Source organism: Humulus lupulus, chromosome 6 (assembly GCF_963169125.1).
Source record: "Humulus lupulus chromosome 6, drHumLupu1.1, whole genome shotgun sequence".
NCBI lineage: Eukaryota > Viridiplantae > Streptophyta > Magnoliopsida > Rosales > Cannabaceae > Humulus > Humulus lupulus.
The window spans coordinates 25,123,871-25,150,181 of NC_084798.1; the positions used below are offsets into that span (position 1 = coordinate 25,123,871).

The 26,311-nt window shown below is 34.7% G+C and overlaps 1 protein-coding gene across 1 annotated transcript; it reads left to right on the top strand.

Moving 5' to 3' along the window:
• Positions 1-17,760: 17,760 nt before the first annotated feature.
• Positions 17,761-19,649, top strand: LOC133781934 (probable CoA ligase CCL11). The gene has a single exon (XM_062221042.1). The coding sequence runs from the start codon at positions 17,815-17,817 to the stop codon at positions 19,498-19,500; it is 1,686 nt and encodes a 561-aa protein (XP_062077026.1). The 5' UTR covers positions 17,761-17,814; the 3' UTR covers positions 19,501-19,649.
• The last annotated feature ends 6,662 nt before the right edge of the window (positions 19,650-26,311 follow it).

The following is a 26,311-nucleotide window of genomic DNA, read 5'->3' on the forward strand; positions in this document are numbered from 1 at the left end:
TTCACAGAGTTGTGTAATTTTGAGAAGAAAAGAGAAATTATGGCAGATTTATTAATTAAGATAAATTGGTATCTAAATTAATAAATAAGTTTAAATCAAGGTTCAAATTATAAATAATTAATTTGATAAAGGATTTAAATAATTATTTAATTAATTAAATCAATAGAAAATAATACAGGCCTTGATTTTAAGTCCAATGGGCTTATAATCAAATGAGAAATTTCACGGGCCTATAGCCCATGATAATTTCGACCTAGGGCTTCAAAATGGTTGTTATTTTATTGATTTTTTTAATTAAATTAAATGGCCTAATTAAGTCTATAAAAGAAGTGCTTAGAGAGAAGATTTCAGAGATGACAGATAAGTCACAAGTCAGATTTTCTGATAGTTTTATAATCTCTTTAAACACAAGTCCTTTTCTAAGCCACTTTGTCATTTTCTCTTCTTCTCTCTATATCTATCTCATGTGTTGAGAATTGCCCACACTAGTCTAGGTGGTTCTAAGGATACATTGGAAGATCGTGAAGAAAATAGAAGATTGGTTCAGTTTCTTGGTAATACTCTGCGACAGAGAGGATACAAGAGTTAGAGAAACTGAAGGAAGGACTCTTAATTCCGCTGCGTATACTGTAAGTATTATATTATTTGTTTCTCTTTGAATTCAATTTTAGAAACATGTTTTAGGCTATCTCGTATTAATTTGTTTAATATTAGATATACATGAAAATAAATAAAGATCATGTATAAGCTATTCCAACAGTACAATGCTATTTTGGGCCGACCTACATTGATAGCGTTTGAAGCCATAACCTCCATCCGCCACCTCGCACTAAAATTCCCCTCTTCCACGAGGATATGCACGGTCCGAGGTGATTAGCTTGCTGCCAGGGAATGCTATAGCATTTCCATGAAGGGAAAATTAAGACCCAGGCAGCAGACGATGACCATCCAGGGCGGAAGTGAGGAATCTCAAGAAATTGCACTTATTCCTGAGATAGAAAAACCTCAGAATGCCAGAGGGGAAGATATTACCTTAAGTAATGATATCGACCCCAGAATAGGTGAGGATAGATCCGAGCTCCAGACCATCGAAGAGCTCGAGGAGGTGAATATCGACCCGCAAGACCCCTCGAAGGTGGTAAAGCTCGGGAAAAACCTATGTAACAAAAGGAAGGCGGAGCTGATCAGGTTTCTGCAAGAAAATCTAGATGTGTTCGCCTGGTCTCATGGAGACATGGTAGTGATCAGCCCGAACATCATCATGCACACCCTCCACTTGGATAAAAACGTGCCTGCAAAGTCCCAGAAGCAAAGGCGCCTCGAAATAACCCGAGCCGAGGCCCTAGAGGAGGAAGTAGCCTGGCTCCTAAAGTGCGGCTTTATCCGCGAAGCAAAGTCTCGATTTGTGTCGCCAATCCTGTGTTGGTCTCGAAGCCCAACGGGAAATGGCAGACCTGCATCGACTTTTTTGATTTGAACAAAGCCTGCCCCAAAGATTGCTTCCCCTTGCCAAGGATTGACCAATTGGTAGATGCCATGGCGGGGCATGAGCTCATGTCCTTTATGGATGCATACTCGGGCTATAACCAGATCGCCATGAATCCCGCAGACCAAGAACACACTAGCTTCATGACCCCAACTAACGTTTATTGTTACAAGGTCATGCCGTCTTTAGCGTAGGCGACCTGGTACTCGGAAAAGTCCTCTTAGCCAGTAAGGATCCCAAGGACGGAGTGTTGGGACCAAACTGGGAAGGGCCCTATCAAATAACAGAGGTTGTGAAAGAAGGAACCTTCAAGCTAGCTCGGCTTAATGGAGAGGCAGTCCCACGGACTTGGAACGCTATACACCTGAAGAAATATTATCAGTAATATCTTTGTAAGGCTTAATTAGAAAAGCCACCTTTGTTTATTAAATAATGAGAGAGAGTCTTTTTGTGATGTCATATATGTTTGTGGATGTAATGTCAATTAACCACGAAAGGTCCCTTCCTGATTACTTGGGGGGCATATATCCTGGATACAACCAGGTCCTAAAACTTAGAAGTTGATTCAAATTGATTAATCGATGTTTTTCTTAAAAAGCACGAGATATCAATAAAGGATTAACGCGGACTAAGTTTTTAAAATTAATGTCCTAGATACGACCAGGTCCTAAAACTTAGAAGTTGGTTCAAATTGATTAATCGATGTTTTTCTTAAAAAGCACGAGATATCAATAAGGGATTAACAAGAACTAAGTGTTTAAAATTAATGTCTGTGATACGACCAAGTCCTAAAACTTAGAAGTTGGTTCAAATTGATTAATCGATGCTTTTCTTAAAAAGCACGAGATATCAATAAGGGATTAACGCGAACTAAGTTTTTAAAGTTAATGTCCTGGATACGACCAGGTCCTAAAACTTAGAAGTTGGTTCAAATTGATTAATCGATGTTTTTCTTAAAAAGCACGAGATATCAATAAGGGATTAACGCGAACTAAGTTTTTAAAGTTAATTTCCTGGATACGACCAGGTCCTATAACTTAGAAATTGGTTCAAATTGATTAATCGATGTTTTTCTTAAAAACACGAGATATCAATAAGAGATTAACAAGAACTAAGTTTTTAAAATTAATGTCCTGGATACGACCAGGTCCTAAAACTTAGAAGTTGGTTCAAATTGATTGATCGATGTTTTTCGTAAAAAGCACGAGATATCAATAAAAACACTAACAGAAACTAAGTTCTTACCAAATGCGTTGAAAATAAGTAACAAAAAAAATATATATAAATAGATTAAAGTAAATCTAAGGAAACCAATTGTCTCGAGGATAAAAAACCTCGTGATATAAGGTTACAAATAAGAAATAAGAGAAAAAGGAGCAAAGGTCCTAAGCGCCACCAGGCCGCTCCGACGAAGTCACCCCTTCGGCGTCCTGCTTGGCTGCAGCGGAAGTCTCCCCAGTCTCAGAGGGCGCCTCCTGTTGAAGTCAAGCCTTGAACTTCTCGAGGAAGGACTCCCACACCTCCGGCCCCAGGAAGGAATAGTCACCATCCTGGTTGAAGGCCCAGCAATGATACAGCATGGCCTCCATGGAGGAGCTGGAAGATGCCCTCTCCGCCACAAGGGCGGCCTTGGCCTCTTCAAGTTCGACTTTCACGGCATCCAAGGCGACCTTTGTAGCCCCGGCCTCCAGCAGCTTAGCCCAGGTTGCCTCCAGGTCGACCTTCACTGCAACCAAGGCGGCCTACGCGGCCTTCTCGCTTTCCCTGGCAGCCACCAGGGCAGCCTTAGCATCCTACTCTTGTTGTTGAGCAGACGCGAGAGCGGCCTGAGCAGTCTGGTGCTCGCCCCTGATCTCGTCAAACCTGGACCTGAACCAAGCTATGCTTCGGTGTAGGGCCAAAGCCGCCTACAAGGTCAAAATATGATAAGACATGTGCTTTAGAAAAAGCAAAGAGAACCATTGATAAAGAAAACTTACCGTGAGGGTCATCCCCAGTGAAGACTCCATAATGTTCTCGGGGCTCCTCGTCTCAATCTCCCGCATGTCCCTCGAGGTGGCATTGTAGCAGTGATCCACCATATAGGTCGCGGTTTCGTAAACCGTCCCTCGAAAGGCCACGGGAATTTTCTCCAAGGCCTGAGTATTGACCGGGACGCGCACGGTGGGAGTCGGAGCTGGCAAGGTCTCGGTTGGTACCTCCAGTTCCCGGATAGAGACAGGAGGTCGCGGGGGAGGTTGAGCCATCTTCTCTGTGGGGGGAAGGGGTGGAGGCACCTTCTCTGTGGCAGAAGGACCCTGGACCTTCCCCTTGGCAGGAGACTTGGAGGTGGTCCCGAGAGGGGGAGTTTTCTTGGTCAGCCGGAGCTTCTTTACCAAGGGTCCAGACTGCCCGGAGGAAGGATTCCCCCCCTGGAATATGGATCGTAGAACGTTGTCTCCGGGCTGTGACATCTCCTCACCTGAAACAAAGACAACGAAGCATCAGTATGCATGTAAAAATATTTTATCGCAAAAAATGTAAAGAATGTATTGAAAAAGGTCCTACCCTCCGAGCTAGAGGAGGAATCTATTTCCACGACCTCCGGCCGCGAAGCTTCTACAGGGGAGTCTAAGATTATAACTTCACGAATAAGCTACTCCAAAATTAATTATCCATGCGCTCATGAATTACTTTTTCCATCTTTGGATGTATTATTGTACGCCATAAATATCCACGAGTCATTAGCGAGCTGGAAAAGGGCATAATTCAGTCCGCCGCGTGAAAACCGTCTACCCGGAGCTGCTGTTACGAGTCTCCACCTCTTTAGCCCGAGCTAATCAAAGGGCTAGCAAGTATGCTCGAAGGGATCGGATCAGCAGTGTAGATATCACGAGCTGATGCTACATCAAGCTCGAGGTGCGACATAGATCTGGCACCCCTGACCATTTGTGAAGTCAACCACGCAATGTAAACGTGCGCATATCAGACATCACGTGTCTACTCCATTCCTGAATTCTCTGACACGCAGCATAAACGTGCGTGTTCAGGCACCCCACGACTGATTTGGGCCATGCGGCCCATTATCCCCCTTACCTATTGATTAGACAACACTTCATTGTTAGGTTTTAGGAATTAATCATAAGTGTCACAGAGGTGACATGATGGGTAAGAAGGTCTTGGGATGACCCCCTTTACCAATGCCCAGGTGTCCTCTCCCTATAAATATGTAGACCCTGGGCGTTGCAAAGGGTTGGCGTCTAGTTTGTAAAGAAACATCCTGTAAGGAATACTAGAGATATATCAATAATATTGGTTGGTGGACTAGAGGGATTTTAACCTTCGACTCACCTAAAAGGAAAGGAGTTATAACCTTCCCCCTATACTATTTTCGCCAGTTTGGAATATAAATATTTACATATTACAGTTCATTATCTAGCACTAATCCATCCCGTTTATTCATATAATTATCTGTTGCCGAAGAACCGCGACAACAATTACATTTTTATTATTTCTCAATGAAATGTTCATTGTTAAAAGAAATTGTTTCTATTCTCTTATATAATATATATATATATTGTTGATGGTGAGAACTCATCAACGATGTTAGGTCAGAAAAATCCAAGTATATAGCTTATACACTACAAGAAATTTATATATTAGGGGCGGACCTGAATCTGCCTCTAATAATAGGGATAGTAGCGGCGGACCCAGTAGTCCGCCACTAATAATGTTTTTTATTAAAAAAAATTATTAGTGTCGAACCCACTTACCATTAGAGGTGGAGTGTCCGCCGCTAATAGTGAGGAGGAAAAGTGCGGGAATTTTACTGATCTTCTATTTGAACATCTATTAGCAGCGTGCCCCATAGATTATTAGAGGTAGACTATCCACCGCTAATACTTTATAGCGATGGGACACCATTATTAGCGGGAGGGGTCTGCCGCTAAGTATGTCCTATTTAAAAAATGCTTCGTTCATCATTTTGCTCCATCTTTCTCGTTTTTTTTCTTCCCTTTCTCCTCTCTCTCTCTCTCTCTGTTATGTCCCACCCCACCCTTCTCTGCCCCGAGCCACCGTCCTACCCCACCCTTCTCTGCTCCGAGCCACTGTCCCACCTCACCCTCCTCCGCCTAAGCCCACCGTCTCAAGCGTAGCCCCATTACCGGTAAGTATTTTACTTTTACACTTTTATATATATACATGTATTTATATATTATGTTTTTGTATATATATTTATATATACATATTTATATATATTATTATGTAAATAATATTTTTCTTTTATTTTGTTTGTTGAGACCACCACCGGAGGCACCATTCCCACTGGAGCATCACCACCGAAGCATCGTCGTGCAGTTATAGAGGCACTGTCGGTACTTCACAACAAGAATAAAGGCTATTAGCAACGGAAAGGTCCGTTGCTAATAAGATTTGGGTCCACTGCTAATGCCCCACCGCGAATTATTGGTCGCCAATAAGGATTATTAGCGGCGGACTGACACACCCGCCGCTAATAACATATTATTACCAGTGGACAATAGCGGCGGAACCCACCTCTAATACCTATGTCAGAAGAGACATAATTAGGCGCGGGTCTGCCACTAATAATATTTTTATTATATATTTTAATAAATAATTTTAAATAAATTAATATTTATTAAATTTAAATATTTTTAAAAATAATTCATAATAAATTTTAACAAATAACCAATTAATTAATTTAAACATAACTAACATTAAAATTAATATATAATTTTAATATTTATCAAACTAACTAATATCGCTATTGTCATTAAAAATAAATAAACAGTTAATTTAATCAAAATACATAAACTAATAAATAAATAAAATCATTAAGGTTAATATTGTAATTATCCTTATCTTCAACATTTTATTGTAGTTGTGGCTGTGGTGGTGGTGGTGGCGGCGGTGGCGATGAGGGTGGTGGCTATGTCTGTGGCGGTGAAGGAATATAAGGCTGCTGTAAAGATCGTCCAAGCGTGAGGTCCCCAAATTGATCCTGAGGTTGTGGCTGTATCGGGGTGGATAAAAAAGGTTGCTGCGACCCGCCCCTAAACTCACAATATCTAACATATGGTTGCTGCGACAAACCTCCAACATCCCCATACCTAACATTAGGTAGCGAATGCTACATCGATCCTCCTTGAAAATCAGTAAAGTTAAAATATAGTGGAGGAGTCTGGGAAGAGCATCCTAACATGTACTAATTTTGATACTGCGGAGGTTGTTACGACGACACATGTGGCGGATACAGTGGGGAGGCTGGTACTGCTGTTGTGGCGGTGTATGAAGGTCAGGATGGGCGGTGTTACTCTGAGAAGACGTACCACCTTCAAATTGGGATGGCAAATACCTTTGCAGAAAATTGTCAAACCGTGGGTCATACAGATTACTGGGTTGCTGAGGTACCACCATCTGAATCGTCTCACACATTTCCTTAATCATTAGAGTCATAGTAGTCATATCTTCATTAGGCGTAGGATCAATATGTGTGTGAAACTGACTTTGATCTGTAGAGCTAGAGGTTGTCTTTCTCGCTTTTCCTTTCACTCTATAACCCACTCCTCTTTGGTAGTTAGATCTCTCCCTGAGTACTTTACTTAGTATCTCGTATTGATCGACTGGGGATGAATCAACGCCAGATACATTACCAGACCCCTCTCTTTGCTGTTGAGACCGCCTATCAAGCTGTGACCTCTGAAGCTCCACCACCATATTTTCTTGTATAAAGAAAACATTATAAACAAAAATTAGAAATAAGAAAACAATAATATTCACTTACATAATCTTGTTGAGATGCCTCGTTGACAAAAGTTTTTGTCGATTTTTTCATATGAACATACCTCCAAGTATTAACAACATGTGCATCTGGGTTCTCCTATACAAATGTAAATAAAATGTTTTAGAATGTATTATTTTATAAAATTAAATTAACATTTTCACTTACATATTCGTGACACTTAGCTGCCAAAGATTTTGTGCCTTGTGTTGTTACATACTTCATTTGTTTTCTGTTTGCTTGGTTTTTAGCGGAGCGAGCCAAAAATCTTTCGCTCAAAAACAACTCACAAATATTCTTCCATGCCTCCTTAATGCAATGGTCTGGTGGCTTAGAGATGACATTCTCCCAATCTTCTGGTCCAGCGTAATGATTTTTGAAGTGTTTATGTTTGATGTTCTTTCTCTTGCAATATCTTTCGCCCATCCTTATAAACCATTTCCAGAACTGACTCACGTTGTGGATGACCATCTATATTATAATAATACTGCATTAAGAAAAAAAATTAGATGACTTTGTAAATAATACAAATAAATAACGTAAATCATAAGATTTGTAATTTTTTACCCTCACATGATCAAGCACTTGATCCTTAAACTGTTGAGGTAAATTAGTAAAATCCAAGTAATGTCCCTGACACAAAATTGTAACTTGAGTGCCCAACATGCGAATAAAAGCTTGGTCCTCTTGCCAAACCACTTTGTTCATCATAGGATCAAGCTCTAGATCCAATGGTTTACCGATTTTTTTCCTTCGTTCTTCAAGAACATTATTACTAGCAAGGTCACGACCATTTTTTCTCGTCTGCGGGGCTTTGAAATTTATTAACAATAACCAATATTAGTATTGTTGTTTGATTAGTTGTGAAAAATGCATATTTATTGATTTTAATGGCCAAAATAAATTAAGTTTAATTAATATTTTCATTGAATTAATATAATTTATTTTATAAATGAAAATGTTTGATTATGATTTAATTTATGGTTATTTTGTAGGAATTAAAGTGCATTTTGGCATAAAGAAAAAGAAGAAGAAATAAAGAGATAAATATGAAAATTAATTAAAAAATGGCATTCTTGAAGCCCAAACTGGAGGCCCAAACCGAAGGCCCACCTTCACCATGCACGCCACCTGTCAGCGCCCTTGTTGCGCCACGTGTCCAAAGCTTCTTCAACACAGCCCACCGAAGCTTCCTTCAACGTAGCTGAAGCATTTCCACACCAAGTCTTCCTTCCCAACCTCCAAGGTCCAAAGCGCGTCCAAGGCCCAAAGCACCTCCAAGGCCCAATTCGCCAAAGCCAAGTCTTCCTTCCCAGCTGACCAAAGAGACCTAGCGGCCCAACAAAATGCAACAAGCCCAATCCGAATCAGTCCCAGCCAACACCTACGTGGCACCTCCCCATTGGCTAGGAATGGGTCAAAACCCACTTCTGCCGCAACCACCTTCAACCCATATTTTGTGGGTATTGGGCTTTGCAAAATTGCTATTTTGAGCTTTAAAGCTCATCTTTTTTGGTGCTTTATAAAAATTGGCATTTGACCATACATCAAAATAACTAGGTTAATATTTATAATAAGATTTAATTTTTCAAAATCATATTTTATTATTAATATTTTAGATTTATTTTGTAAACCCAAAATTGTTGTTTAATTTCTTTTTAGTTATTTTCTCCATCTATAATAGGGACACTTTCTTCACATTTTCTATGTAATTTTTAGGTAGCAAAACTCTACCAAATTTTAGTCTCATTTCTCATATTTTCTCTCTAGAATTTCATGAGGATGTCTAGCATAATAGATTAACCTTCTTAGGAAGGTTAGGATGATCCTATATGCACTATGACTTTGTTTGGTATTTTTGATTCACCATGTGCTTAAAGTTTATATATTTTAGTAATTTATTTTCTTTCATCTTATTATCTATATTTATGTTTACTAATAGTATATAGATTTTGTCATGCACTTTCTATGCATTATCAAATTAGTGAAAATAATATAGATAATATCTTTATCATTTTCTCCATCTCACTCATATATATGTACTTTTGCTAAAATCTATATAGAATTAGTCATGCTCTTTCTATGTATTTTATAAATAGTAAAAGTAATATGTGTGTTAGGTTTTATGTCCAATCTTTTATTGCATTATTGCCAATGGTATAATGTCATTTTTAGATTTCTCATAAGATTTATCTCATCTTTCCATGGTAAAGAATAATAATCACTTGAATACATTTTTGTAAAATATATTTGTGCTTCAATGTTAAACCTTCCAAATGAATAGTTGGGATGTGAACTATCTATTTGTGTAATTTTTGTGAATCAAAGATCCAAATAAATAAGTATGTATATTGGTGACTCTTGATCCTTCCTACTTGTTACCTATTGTTACATCACATTTTATTCTATCTTTATTTATAATCTTTAAATTTCAAAAACAACAAAAATATCACTTGTTCTATTTTCCTCACATTATTTATCTCTAACATTTATTTATTGATTAACTTGTTTCTTTACCTCCTTGTGGAATCGACCGCCCATCTATACTACGACTACCGCTAAGTGGAAGTCACGTTTGGGCGTTAAACATTGTTATATTTATCTAACAATATAATTTCTAAAAATAATTTTGATATAAAATATTTTAACCTAACTCGCATGATGACAGTGCCATAGAAGGATCTGGCGGGTCTCGACTGTAACACCCTCACTTATTTTAGTTAAAACCATATCTAAGGTGTTATGTTTTAAAACTATATCATAATTACTATGAGCGAAAGTGTGGATTTTTTTTTTTTGAAAACTTATTTCACTTTATTTACATTAAACATAAAGTGTTTCTCAAACATATTATACATAAGTATTAAATAACCTAATTTGTTTTCAAAACATAACTTCACACTTTATTACAAACATACACACTGATAAATTGAAATAATCCACAAAAGGTCGATATGTTCATATGTACAAATCAGGGTCAGGACCATGCTTCAGTTCTCCTTTGTCATTCACTTATTTCTTTCTCTACCTGCAACACAAGACAACTATGAGCCTAAAGCTCAGTAAGAAAAGTAATGCATGCAATGCTAATGATTACTCAATGTCAAAGGGCATACACAACTTCTTTTTAAATTTTGGGCCCCTTAATATTGTGCACACTGTTTGATTAGGCCAATACTTGCAGGGCTTGTTACACATATAATATAAAATCCCATCGATTCTCCTCCGGCTAGCCATCACCACAGTATGACGCATTAAAAACCTTATTCCATTGTTGCTCCGTCAGGCTCAAGAGTTAAGGCGGCCACACATTGTGGTGTCAATACATATAACAATAACTCATATAGAGGAGAAATAAAAATGGGAACATGATAAACAATATAATTGGTTCGCTAAAACCTAGCCCAAACTATTGGGCTGCCACTATGAGCCTAACTATAGGCCTCCGTTCACACTTACTTACACTTTCATTTGCCTTTTCAAAACAGTGGCACTGAACTTAAAATTCTTATTACAACTTACTTTTATGCTGCATAAAACTTGCTAAGGCATCACTTAATTAATCATCATTATATCATGCATGGTCTTATATCATACAACACTTCACTATATCACTATTATGCCATGCATACAAATTTATGATGAAGTGTCAATGTATGTTAATTGATAACTCTAGGAATTAGAGTTATTTTTATGCTTTTGAACTTATAATTTTATCAAGAAAGAGTGGTTTAGGGTGTTTTGTAGTGTCTTTATTTTCGTTTTGTCAAATATTGAATATAATAAGATAATATTATATACTAGTATATTACTGGAAAAATATACCCTAAATTGTGAAATTTTGCCTTGGCAGGTGGTTGATAGAATTTTGGTCATTTGGAAAGAAATTGAAGTTTTAAATGGTTTCAGCAGGAGGAATGCTACATCATTGCACCAGCATTGCGTTCTGCCATCCAATCTACTTGATGGCCCACGTGGAAGCTACCATTTAATTCTCCAGCCCACTTTGGGGATTATTTAAATTGGGCTGCCTGGTAAAGAGATAAATGCTTATTGGGCTTCATTTTTCCTTGGACCCATTTATGGTAAAGAGGACAAAAAGACAAAAAATGAATTAAAGGAAGATAAGAGAGGCCCACGTGGCCCATAGAGAAGGAAATGATCTAGAGAAAAGAGTGTCTTCTTTTCCATAAGGGGAGATACAGCTGATAGACAGAAAAGAAGTCCCAGCTGCCTATGCAAGAGAAGAACACCCATTTTGGCAGCCATTAAAAGAGGAAAGAAGGAAAGAGAGAGAGGATTTTAAGGAAGAAGACAAAAAGAGAAGGGTTATTTGGGAGACACTCCTTAATATTCTTGGCTTGTGTTTCTTTCCCTTCTCTCTTGGAACTTAATTCTTTTTTTTTTCTTTGTTGCATTTATTTTGATTATGGATGATTACCAGTTGGGTTACTTTGTGTTTAAAGTTATGAACAAATTCTCTTAAAGTTAGGATAATTAAGGAACCTTGTTATGCAATTGTGGAACTTTGCTATTGATGCTTAATGCTAATTGAGGTTTATTCATTCAAGTAATTTCATGCTTATTATTTACTATTGCTTGATCACCTTTAGTAAATGATTGAAACAATAAAGATTGCTGAAAATGATTTTAATTATTGGACAAAAGACTTGAATGGTGCAAGATTAATTTCTTTGATTTTAATTTTGTGAGGGTATAGGCATATATCTTTGCCTTGCATAATCTAATAGAATTGGTGCTTGATATGAAATTCTTGAAATTAAATTAACTTAGACATAAGTAATTTAATTAGAGAGTTAAACCTATTTGATTTCGACAGAAACTTATGGACTTAATTAGAATTCTTGATTAGTAAACTGTCAGTGTGCCACAACATTTTCATAGCATTGCTTCCAGGAATTGCAAAACAGGGGGAATTAATTATCCTAGCTTACCATTTCATTATCAACTGATTTTCCTATTGCATCCCATTAATTTAGACTTTAAATTCAACTGTTAGTTATTTTTAATTGCATATAAAAAATCAACTTCCAATTTAAATTGAGTTTGGTTCTTTTATTTTTAATCATTTTGCTAAACTTTAATTTCACAATTTTAAGCTTAAAAATAATCCTTGTGGATACGATATTTGGTTCTTATCACCTTATTACTTATTGAAAGTGTACACTTGCACTCACATTAAATTTTGCACAATATTAATACCACTTACGCACAAAATATTCATATAATACATACTTTCACATAACATGAAATTCTTGTGTTGCAGTTGAGTACTTTACTTACCTTTTGTCCAAAATATATTTCACCGTGTAACAAGTGGTATCTTATGTGTTTATGTGCTTATCCTGATAATGGCATGAATTTCACATCATAATGATGGCAGTAAGATATTGAACTATCATTTAAAATATCCATAAAACATTATATCAAATTTCATATTCAAATCATGTCTAAAATGTCTTAAACCACTTAGATCGAGCGTTAGATTTATCTTAGACACTTGGAGAAATTTTGATAGAGCTTCCCCTTAATTTAGCTATCCCCGAATATCAAAATCAATCAGTAATCAACATCAAATAACCTGTCATAACCATATATCCTAAATACCAACATAATTCATCACAAAGTTATCATACACTGATTTTGATAAAATTTTAATTTCCAAGATCATCACCCAAATTAAATGAGTCTCCATGTCTATTCAAATATATATAAACATATCTACCCTCTTATAAACTCAATCAAATAACCAAAAATCAGTTTGTACTCCAAGAACCACAAAAACCTCATAAAACACAAAATTTCACTTACCGAGAAACTTTTCGGCGATAACAATCTCTTCTAGCTTTTCTAAACATCAAACCACTTGGAAACCACCAAGAAATATCTTAAAAAGATAAAACACCATAGATAAGCTCTCAGCAAAATTCAAAAATGTTGTTTAACTTCAAAGTACAAGAACTTACCATAAAAAGGTTAAAACTAAGCTTAATCCACTTCTTTGGCTTTGATTTAACTTGGATCTCCTTAGAACCTCTTCAAGCCAGCCAAGACATGTTTTTGGTTTTTTTTTCTCTCTTTTTTTCAGAGTCTTGGGGAAAGTGATAAGGTTGATGACAATCCTTTATTTTCAATGATTTGGCCTTATTGTATTAAAATTTGACACCTGTCACCTTATCATTTCACTTTTTGACTTATGAAAACCTTATCACTTCAATAATTTAGACTTAATCATCTGGTAGGCCTATTATCCTTATGTGTGAAACACTCACACCAAACCTTAGGTCTATATGAGTTCATACCCAATAGTTATGCTTACCCAATTAAGCGTAGCGCACTTATGCTAAGCTCGTTTTGACTTTGCGTCAACACCATTGATTACGTATACCTCCCATCAAGACTTGATCTAATGGTTCTAAAACCATTTTTACTTCATCAATGAGACCTTAATCATACCTCAATTATATTTGGTAAATCCACTAATACTCAATTTTACACCGAATTACTAGTAATCGACATTGTACTATTTTTCACCGCTTAACATCTTTTGCCTTCTATATCTTACTTTTCTCACTTGATTTCATGCCTTGTCCATATTTTTCATCATTTCTTATATCTTGAGCACATCAAACACCCATAAAAGACAACTCAAACGTCACAAGGTTAATAATGTTGAATATACACATAGACATCATATACACAACTTTTATACTTATACATGAAAACACTTATAAGAATATGCAGATGCTCAAATGATATATATTGTATGATATGTAATGTAATGCAATCATGTGATTATTGGCTATGTTATATCAAAATAATGTGGGTGCTACAATCCTCCACACCTTATAAAAATGTTATCCTCGAAATTCTCTTACCCAAATAACTCTGGGTATTTGGATCTCATTTCATCTTCCCATTCCCATGTCATTTCCTCAATATTTGAACTTCTCCACAAGACCTTAACCAATGAAATCTTCATATGTTAGGTCTTGTTCAACTTCTATTGGCTCGTAGTTTAGTACATGTGAAGGATCTGGAACGTATTTTCTTAGTAATGATACATGAAAAACATTGTGGATATTCAACAATGTTGGCGGCAATGCCAGTCTATAGGCTACCTTTCCCACCTTTTCCAATACTTCAAAAGGTCCAATAAACCTCGGGCTTAACTTTTTGTTCTTTCCAAACCTCATTGCTCCTTTCATAGTGGCAATTTTCTGAAATACCTTGTCCCCATTATTGAACTCCACATCTCTTTGCTTTCGATTAGCATAACTCTTTTGTCTACTCTGAGCAGTTAATGTTCTTTTTCTTATTTTCTCTACTGCCTCAGTTATCCTTCTGACAAGATCTGGACCAAGATACTTTCTTTCTCCCATTTCATCCCAATGAATTGGTGACCTGCATTTTCTGTCATATAACATTTCATATGGTGCTACACCAATCGTTGCATGAAAGCTATTATTATAAGAAAACTCTATTAGACACAAATACTTCTCCTATGATCCTTGAAAATCTAAGACACAAGCTCGGAGCATATCTTCAAGAGTTTGAATGGTCCTTTCAGATTGTCCATTAGATTGGGGGTGATATGTCGTAGTAAACTTCAATCTTGTGCCCAATGTTTTTTGCAAACTTTCCCAAACACAAGGAAGTAAATTGAGCATCCCAATCTGAAACCTCAAAGCCGCCAATACCAATCCAAAAAATCAAACCTTAACAAACAATCCACATAAAATTTACTAACAATAATTAGGTTCTTGATAAAATAATTAGAGACAACGTATTTGAAAGAAAAAAAAAGTACGCGAACTGTTACTTACCGATACACAGAGAGAAGAGTTCTTCGGTACATAGAGGGAAGAGAAGAGTTCTAATGGTGGATGTGAAGAGAAGAGAACGAGAGAGAAGGGACAAGGAGACCGTTGCCTTGAGCCTGAGAGAGAGAAGTTAAGAGGAGATACGAGAGAGATAGAAGAGAAGAGAAGTGAGAGGGCAAACGAAGAGAAGGAAATTGGGCTGTGAAAATTTTAAACCGTAACGGTATTAGCGGAAGGGCCCGCCGCTAATAATAGTATTAGTGGAGGGTACTCCGCCACCAATGAAAGAGAATACCCGCTGCTAATAGTATTAGCGGCGGATAGTCCGCCTCTAATAAAGGTTGGTTATCTGCCGCTAATAAATCTTACAAAAAAACCCTCATTTTCTGGGACATTTCATTTAGTGTATTAGCGGCGGAATACCCGTCGCTAATAATGGTAAGTCCGCCACTAATATATATTATTATATATTTTTAAATAATCATACATTATTAGCGGCGGACAACCTAGTCCGCCGCTAATAGCATGTACAATACCGGCGGACTAAGTTCACTGCTAATAATTACGCCGCAAATGGAATCAATTGTTGGCTTGAGAAGTATTTTCAGCGATTTTTTTTATGACCGTGTATATTGTAGTTATTTAGAGCATCCTACAAATTTTCAAAAAATTTGGAATAATTTACAGTGCTGAAAGTAAGGTTCAAACATGTTACCTTCCATAAGCATAAAAAAATAGTCATGCTTACAACAAACTATTTGAACTTTTTTTTTTACACTGTAAATTATTCGAAATTTCCCGAAAATTTGCAGGATGCTCTAAATAACTACAATATACACGGGCATAAAAAAATTGTACCGAAAATACTTCCCGAGCCAAAAACTAGAGGGGGTGCACTGGTGTGCCCTACTCCAGTGTACCCTTCAAAAAAGGGAACACTAGAGTTGTCATACTGCTATTCGTGTAATTTAATATCGAGTCTCACATATTTTAATTTAATAACTATTATAGAAAACTATTAACCACTCATGAGGCACCACCTTATGATGGTGTTGTGCCTAATAACAAATGCTCTTTTGTGAGTTGTGACTGCCAATTTTGATGAGATGAGTCCCCATAAATAAATAACATAAAAACAATTGACACGTAGGATGACATACAAAAGCATTTTGTTTACAACATAAAAGCAAAACTTTTTTTTTTTTGATAAAAGCAATACTCTTAAATTTACCTTTTATTAATTAATTGGGTTATACTATTTTCGATCCTATATTTTGTAAAAATACTAGTTTCGACTCTATGTTTTTAGAAATTCGATTTTGGATCTTATGTTTTTGTAAAAGTACCAGTTTGGACCTTAAACTCGAAATATTTTTTAATATGACCAAAATACTATTAGTTACAATAAAAATACATTCAAATTTTTATTAATTTAAATGTATGTTTTAATTAAATTTTTTATTTTGAAAATATAAATTTAATAATTAGAAATGTTTCTTTTTATATTTTATTTTGAGTATTAAATTGTTTTTATTTTAATTCACAAATGTAAGGGTATTTTGGTCATATTAAAATTTATTTTGGTCAAATTCAATTTTAGAGTCCTAATTTTAACATTTTATAAAAGATAAACTCCAAAATGGTATAAATCTTTATTATAACTAAGAATATTTTGGTAATATTAAAAAATATTTCGCTTTTAGGGTCCTAGTTTTAACCTTTTATAAAACATAAGTTTAGGTTGATACTTTTACTAAATACATAATTCAAAATAAAATTTCTAAGAAATAGGATTTAAAGTAGTAAAAATGCAGGTCTAAATTGGTATAATCCCTTAATTAATGAACCTGGTCCGGTTATGAATCATGATGTCATATTAATATGAATACAAAACATATAAGTAATGGGCCCGTTTGTTAAATTTTTTTTTGAATTTTTTAAATTCAAAAATAAAAATATTATTTTATTTTTGTTTTTTTATTTTTAAAAAATAAAAATATGTTTTGTAACTATTTTTGTTTTTTGTTTTTAAAAACAAAAAATAATAAACATGTTTGATAACTTTTATTTTTATTTTTTGTTTAACAATATAAGGTGTTGATTTGAAGAAGAGAAGAAAAAAAAAATTTAAAATTGTTTAAAAAAATTTTGAAAGTGAAAAAATCCTATTTCTAAAATTTAATAAATTTTAAAAAAATAATAAATAAAAATAAAATTACTAAACATATTTTATGTTTAATTTTCAAAATTTTAATTAATTAAATAAAAAATTAATTTTTAAGTGTTACCAACCCACCAATATATTTCATTTTGACGCATTTTTTCTAAGAATGTGATATTGCACATCAATTTCTCAGAACGAGTATCAAAACGTCAATTATTTTTTCTTTTCCGTTTTTTAATTTATTTATTACTACGAATGTTGACATGGAGAGAGAAACCTTCTCATTTAACCTTATTTCATAGAGAAAACGACAAAAATGATATAAATTATGATATTCAATATTTTGCGGGTGACATTACTTTAAATCGTATAATTTAATTTTAATATCTCTATTTTAAATAGTAATATATAAACAATTTATCTTTTTGGTTTCAGTGTCTATATTAAATTCTTCTGATTTATTTCATTTAAAATCTGTCTATAAAAGCCTAAACCATAAAGAAACTCGTTATCTTCACGAATCAACCCAAACTCACCCATGGAGAAGCTAAAGCCAAACCCGGCAAACTCATCCCCTCTAACTCCACTCAGCTACCTCGAAAGGGCGGCCGTTGTCTATGGCGACTGCCCTTCTGTTGTTTACAACGGCACCACTTATACGTGGTCAGAGACCAACACCCGTTGTCTCCGTGTGGCTTCCTCCATCGCAACATGGCTTGGAGTCAAGCGTGGTCAAGTCGTATCTGTCATCTCTCCCAACGTTCCGGCCATGTACGAGCTCCACTTCGCAGCTCCCATGGCCGGCGCCGTTCTCAACACCATCAACACCCGCCTCGACGCTCGCATCGTCTCCGTCATGCTTCTTCATTCAGAATCCAAGCTCGTCTTCGTTGACCAGCTCTCTGTCAAGCTAATACTTGATGCCGTCTCCAGGTTCCCAGCAAACACTCCAATCCCTCGCCTCATATTAATCCGTGATCAGGACGCGGTCTCGTCTTCCTCATCTTCATCTTCAAAGCTCACTGATAGCTTTTATTGCGAGTATGAGGATCTAGTAGAGAGAGGAGATCCTGAATTTCAGTGGTTAAAGCCGGCGAACGAGTGGCAGCCGATGATACTAAACTACACCTCTGGAACGACTTCAGCTCCCAAGGGAGTTGTTCACTGTCACAGAGCTATTTTCATCGTCACACTTGACTCACTCGTCGACTGGAGTGTGCCCAAACAGCCAGTCTTCTTATGGACACTGCCTATGTTTCACGCAAACGGTTGGTGTTACCCGTGGGGGACAGCGGCGGTCGGCGCCACCAACATATGCCTTCGAAAATTCGATGGCCCGATCATCTTCGACCTCATCCAACGGCATGGTGTGACTCACATGTGTGGAGCACCCGTGGTGCTCAACATGTTATCAAACACTCCCAATGTTGAAATTCTCAGGAACCCTGTTCAAATCCTAACAGCCGGCGCTCCGCCGCCTGCGGCGGTGCTCCACCGAACCGAGTCGCTTGGTTTTAATGTCAGTCATGGGTACGGGTTGACGGAAGTGGCCGGAATCGTGGTATCTTGCGCTTGGAAGAATAAATGGAATCGTTTTCCGGCAACGGAGCGTGCCCGGCTTAAGGCTCGGCAAGGGGTGAAGACTCCGGCGATGGCTGAAATTGATGTTATTGATCCAAGTTCAAGAGTGAGTGTGAAGAGAGATGGTTTAACAATGGGGGAAATAGTTCTCAGAGGCGGTTGCGTAATGCTCGGTTACCTCAAAGATTCAACGGCCACGGCGAAAGCTGTAAAAGAAGATGGATGGTTTTACACGGGCGATATGGGAGTTATGCACTCGGACGGGTATTTGGAGATCAAGGACAGGTCCAAGGACGTGATCATAAGCGGCGGAGAGAACGTGAGCAGCGTGGAGGTAGAGTCGATTCTGTACGGCCATCCGGCGGTGGACGAGGCGGCGGTGGTAGCTCGGCCCGACGAAATCTGGGGTGAGACGCCGTGTGCGTTTATAACGTTGAAGAAAGATTCGAGGGTGAGACCGACGGAGAAGGAGATAGTTGGTTATTGTAGAGAGAAGTTGCCTCATTATATGGTTCCGAAAGTTGTGGTGTTCAGAGATGAACTTCCGAAGACTTCAACTGGGAAAATTCAGAAATTTATTCTGAAAGATATTGCCAAAACCATGGGATCTTCGTCTGGAGCAGTGGCTTGGAGTAGGATCTAGCTGAATAATATTATATCTATATCACTATATGAATATTTGGTTCTGTATTTGTTATCGACAGAAACAGGGATGCGCCCAGCTAATCTTTCCTAATTTTCTGTCATATCAATTAATGAATATATGAACAGCTCCTAATACTCCTTTGTCTACTTCTTGCTCCTTTATTATTTTTTTAATTGTGTTCGGCAATATTTTCCGGCTGTCCCTTCGACTGAAAATTTATTTGTTTTTTTCCGGTGGATCTCTTGTACCGTGACCCCCTTACATTATATATATATATATGAGTATTTTTATAAATATGACATTTTAGCCATTACTTTACAAAAATATTTGAATTAAACTTCCTTAATTTGTATAAAAAAATTTAATTAACAAAACTTGAAAATTAATGACATATATGACCTCAAAATTAAACAAAATTACATGCAGGCGGTACTATGGTAATTAACGTAGAAAAAAATCCTATATTGAAACTTGAATCCAAACTCCAACCACACAAATTTGTTATTTGTGTGTACATTTCTGGGGTAACTGGTTACCTTCTTCGTTTTTTGTGTGTATATTTTTAGGAGTTCCTAGTTGCCTTCATGTTCTGATGTATGTGTATGTTTCTCGTTCTTTGTGTATATATTTCTAGGAGTTCCTGGTTACCTTCATGTTCTGATGTATGTGTATATTTCTGGGTTCTTTATGGTAACTAGTAACTGATTACTTATATTACTAAAATTATAGTTCTTATTTCTTTTTTAATGAAGTGTTCTTCCTCATTTTCATTCAAATTTGATGTTTCTTTTCATATTTAATATGGGTAAACCGTCACTCATTTTACGTTAACTGGTTAACCCTCTTATGAAAGAAGGTTACTTCTCTCACAGTACTTGGTATTCCTCCTGGTACATGTTATTTAATAACTTAACACCATGATTTTTTTTACATAATTGTCAAATATCAATCAAATAACTGGTTACCTTACTTAGAATTTAAAAAAAAACATAAAATCTAAAATAAAATATTTATAATTAGTTATATAAAAAAACAAACAAGCTAAAAAAATAATAAAAAAATTACAAACATACCATTTTAAATCATTAAAACTTGATTAAGAGTAAAACTATAACATAAACCAACTTTTATACAAAAATATTAGAAAATATATTGTAAAAATTCTTAAAAAAAAAAAAAACCAAAGCCATATTTTTTCACACTGTATTAAAAATCTCACAGAAAATATATGTATATATTTTCATATGTAGTAAATTACATTTGAAAAATGACATGTTTTTATATACTAAAAAGTGTCTATATCATTACCGATTTTGAGGGCAGGCCGATTGATATTTTATTAAAAAGTTGCTTAAATATATACGGTCAAACAGTTGTACTATTCTAACTGGTTACATATAAATGCATTTTGTTTAAACAACCAATCAAAATCTCTAATTTTCTAGGATGACTTTGGTTCTTGCTATTATGGAGCTTTTTAACTCTCATGCGCCATTCCTCAATCACAACAGTCACTTTATTGAACTTTCTTTAGTGTTGCTCCATATTCTATTCCCACATTACTTTTAGTTCCACTTATTTTGTTTTATTAATACCAGTATATACAATACAATATTTTAATAAATATATTATCTTCAAAATTCATTGGTATCATTGGTAGAAAAGTGCTACCGTCGTTAATCTTTTCTAACACCATAGTACTAGCTTCCTGTGTGATTGTAATTTGTAAGTGATTATATGAGAATTGCTACCAAAGATAGTTGATTTTACGTATGTCAGTACTGTGGCCCTACCTTTTTTTCTTCTTTTTCTTTTAATATTATAAAAAAGTTTATAGAGAAATATATTTGGGTCACCTCTTATCTACCATTATTGTGATAAAGAAAGACCACAAAGAAAAATCAAAGAAGCGGACAGTGCCAATTCTATTTTTCTCTCGGGCTCTTTATATAATTTAACACAAAATTTACTACAAAAGACATAAATAGTGTAAAAGATTGTGCTTATAAATTAATAAATATTTTTTTAGAATTACTAAGGAGGATTATTGGTGTATTGCTTTTGGTGTAATATAATATCGAGACCAACACATTTGAATTTAATAAGTATTATAGGATATCGCTATCCAACCATAAAGTACCACATCATCTGGTGTTGAGCACGATAAAGTGTCAAATAACAACACTCATAATTTTTTTATTGTAAAAGTCAATTCTATCATTATTTTGTTGCACCACAAACCATGGTCAGATAACTCTTATTTCGGGGCATGTATCAACATATAATTAAGAGAATTGCTATATCGAACATTATAAAGAAGTGACATATTGTTGCTGATGCAATCCAATATCAGTTCTCAATTATTTGAATTTAATAAGTATTATAGAGTATCACTAAACAATCATGGAGTGACACCTCAAGTGTTGTTGGACACCTTAAAGTGTCAAATAGCAATAGTCTATAATTAAACCACAATAATTTTTATTTTAAAAATCATTTAAGATGATTAGAAAAAAAATTAAAATATATTTTCTAACATTAAAAAGATTCAGTCAAAACAACAATTAAAATATAGATATTTGGAAATATTAGGAAATATTATTGTAATGCATGTAATTTATTTCCTTAATTGACTTTCATAAATTAGTATATTACGAGATTCCGAAATAGGTCCATCACATTTCATTAGCCTAAGAAAGGACTCCAATCTGATGTTAAATACTATGTTCTAAATTGGTGCCTACCCTATCATAATTCAACAATTTACTTGCATTATTATATATATATTTTTTAATTATGAACAGTAATTAATGTGAACGGTAAAGTAAAGTAATGGAAAATTTTTAAAACGTTAACTATATTCAATTTTTTGTGTAACCAAAAAACTTTTAAATTGTTTCTATATTTTGATTAATAACATAATTTTTTTTATAATGGTTACATTGATGTATGTTCTTAGTAAGTGTTATAATGTCTTTGTACGGAGTTTCATAGTCATCCAAGCAGAAGTTGTACATTTGATAGTCGTTTTGGATTGGTCTTTTCTGCATGTGCTATCTTCACATTTTATAAAGATTGATTATTAGAAAATATAGCAAGTTTTATCCAATTTTCCTATGGTATCCCTAATTCATTTACGACGTTTGGTCAATAAGCTACTCATGAATCAGTTCTACATACACTCATGAATTACTTTCTCCATATTTGGATGTATTGCCCTTTTATTATTTCTCAATGAAATGTTCATTGTTAAAAAAATCATTTCTATTCTCTTATATAATATATATATATTGTTGACAGTGAGAACTCGTCTACGAAATTAGGTCAGAAAAATCAAAGTATAGAGCTTATACACTACGAGAAATTTATATATTAGGGGCAGACTTGAATCTGCCTCTAATAATAGGGATAGTAGCGGCGGCCCAATAGTTCGCCGCTAATAATATTTTTTAATTTTTTTTATTAAAAAATTTATTAGCGGCGGACCCACTTATTATTGGAGCGCGAAGTGTCCGCCGCTAATAATGAAAAGGAAAAGTGCGTAAATATTCCCGATCTTCCTTTTGAACATCTATTAGCGCGCAGGCCCCATAGATTATTAGAGGCGGACTGTCCGCCATTAATAAGGGGAAATTCTAACTGTTTACATTATAACGGCAGGGTCTGCCGCTAAGTATGTCCTATTTTTTTTGAAAAAAAAAAAGCTTCGTTCAACATTTTGCTCCCTCTCTCGTTTCTTTTCCTTCCTTTCTCCTCTCTCTCTCTGTCTGCTCCGTCCCACCCCACCCTCCTCCGCTTGAGCCCACCGTCTCGAGCGTAGTCCCATTACTAGTAAGAATTTTACTTTTACACTTTTATATATATATATATATTATGTTTTTGTATATATATTTATATATATTATTCTGTAAATAATATTTTTCTTTTATTTTGTTTGTTTAGACCACCACCGGAGGCACCATTCCCACTAGAGCACCGCCTTGCAATTACAGAGGCACTGCTGATATTTTTTTTAAAAAAAATTCTTTCTGTTTTTATATATTTCTATGAGTTTTAATTTTTGTTAGATAATTAAAATTTTAATTATAAATTATTGGCATTTTTCAGATTGTTGACATTACAATATATATTTGAGGATTTTTCAGCTTGCTTTCACAAATTTTCATTTGTGAAAAGTATGTTTTTTTATTCATTAGATATATTCGTTTAAAGTTTGTATATTAAATAAACTGTCATTTTTTTATTAGTTAGAAAAATCACATTTGACAATTGATTTTTAAAATTTGGAGTTATAATTTAAAAAAATTTAGTATGTAATTAGTTAATAATATAAATGAGATGTAATGTTTAAAACTTTAAGAAAAGATTTGTTAGTAATTTGTGAATGTGTATTTTTGTTAAAGTTATGTTATTTGTGTTGAGTATTATATAGTTTTGAAACTACTTTTGGTTAAATTTCCAGGTTTAAATTTTTTGGGTATGTTAGAATACAGTTGTTATGCTGTCGAAATTTCGGTAGAAATTTTACACATTTGAATAAAATATAATTTCTAATGAATTGGTTTGTAATTTTAACCAAGAAAATTTTAATATAGTAATTAGTTAAATATTTGATAAATAGACTAATTTTGAGGTCGATACATCGCCTACATTTAGGCGATGCATCGCTTGGGCGGTCTTTTAGGGTCGTACAGTTTACATAAAATGCTCCAAATGATGTGTTTTAAATACTCTAATCCTATTGGTTAGACTAATGATGATGCCTACACCATATATATGGGTTACTAGAGTTGAAAATCCTTGATCACACTTTCCAACTCTCTCTCTAAAACGCATTCTCTATCTAGCTCTCTAAGACCAAAGTTTTCTCTAAGAAACTCATCAAGCTTGCTTGACTTGCATGAGTTTCAAGGCTTGTTCAATCCCAAATCTCATTCTACTTAGTTGAAGCTTCAAGCAATTGGGAAGGCTTGGAATAGAGATCTTCGACAACAATATTCATATTGTGTATAAGCCTTAGAAGTCCCCCAAGTTGAAGATTCAAGTTGCTCAATACAAAAGTTGTATCTATCTAACCCTAATCTTGTATTTTGTAATTCTATTATGTTATTCATTGTTAGTATTGATGATTTAATATATCTAAGTTCATCTTATCATCATTTAATCATTTAGTTCATTTTATTCAAGATTAACATTCATATCATGAATATGTTTATTTGATTATCAAGAATTGTGTTCATACTTGAATTTGAATCTTGATAAACATCTAGGGTTCGGAATATTGTATTATTATTATCATAATTCATTGTTGATTTTCAAATGGTAAAGTCGTATATTCCTAACACATGTTGTAGTCAAGAAAGAGACATGCTAACTTACTTGGAGTCCTTAGTTTCCAGTTGGATCTTTAACACCGCTATTCATTTTCCTTTTCGCGATTACTGTAATTAATACAGTGTATTCGAATTAAACTATGACATACTCTTGTAGCTAATATTCTATGTTAGCTAAATGCAATAAAGTTCTCTTGGAGACTCTATACTATAGCCTCTTATACACCTTACAGTGTGTAAGGCCATATTTCATTTTAGTCTTTATGGTATCATGAGAAAATTGGTCTCACCGCAACACGCTCTCCGTGTTGTGCATCTTAATATTCTTTAACTAAAGAACCCTCTTATCGGATAATTCGTATTTTGGTTTTAGGAAATATGGGTTCTACTCAACTCATAACTTTAGAAAAATACCAACTTGTCGTCCTCTTATGAAAGTTTACCGTTTTCAATCATTTACCAAAATATAGCTTTTGGACCCTTTACAAATAATACCTGACAATGTTATCCCATTCTCTTGAAGTTTCTACAAAACCCAAACTCCCATTCTTACAGTTTTTATCCATAACCTAGGATCTCTTTTTATGTTATTTTTTAAAAGAAGGGCAATTGGACCATTAACTTATAAAATGGAAAAAATAATATTTTAAATTAACTCAAGCTGGTTTGGGATTGGTTAAATCTCCAAATCATTAGTTATCTTTGCAAATTATTATTTCTTCTCATTTCAAAAACTTTGATGTCATTATATGTTTTAAAGTGATAAAGTCTCGTTCTCAAGCTTTTTCCCTCAATTGAGTTATTTTAACCAAAACCCTTAAACTATAGTTCACATAATCTGTGTCATAAGGATGGGAACTAGACAAATGTATTGCGTCAAAACTTGTGTTAGGTTAGGAGAACTAACCTCCCAAAAATCACTTTTTATTAAGGTTTGAAATTACTACCTTTCAATTTTTAGGGAAAATTTAGAAGAATTATTTCTCTTAAACCGTGATACATTTTTCTCTAAAATTTTACAGGTATCTTGACACACATATTAACTGAGTTCCTTAAAAATTTCAAAAAATTTGGGATGGAAAAACCCATTCAAATGGTTAAAGAAATCTGGGCAGTGCCTGCTGCCCAAAAGTTTTTCCCAGATTTTAAGGTACTTTGTCAATTTATTTCTTTTATACCGTAGCCCAGTTATTTATAAAATTTTATATAGATTTTTTTACATGTATAAATTATATTCCTTCAAAATTTCATAATTTTTGGAGAAATAGAACCCATCAAAATGTTTAAGGCAATCTGGGCAGTGCATGCTGACCAGAAGTTTTGTTTCTAGATTTTAGGGAAAACTTTCAAAAATAATATCTCTTATACCATAACACATTTTCCTCTAAACATTTTCAGTGAACCTTATAAATGTTTAAAATAAAAGCCTACTAAATTTCATAGATTTTTTATTAGTAAAACCCATTCAAAAGTCA

Coding starts and splice junctions, on each gene's coding strand:
- LOC133781934 (XM_062221042.1), top strand. CDS start 17,815: ATGGAGAAGCTAAAGCCAAACCCGGCAAACTCATCCCCTCTAACTCCA.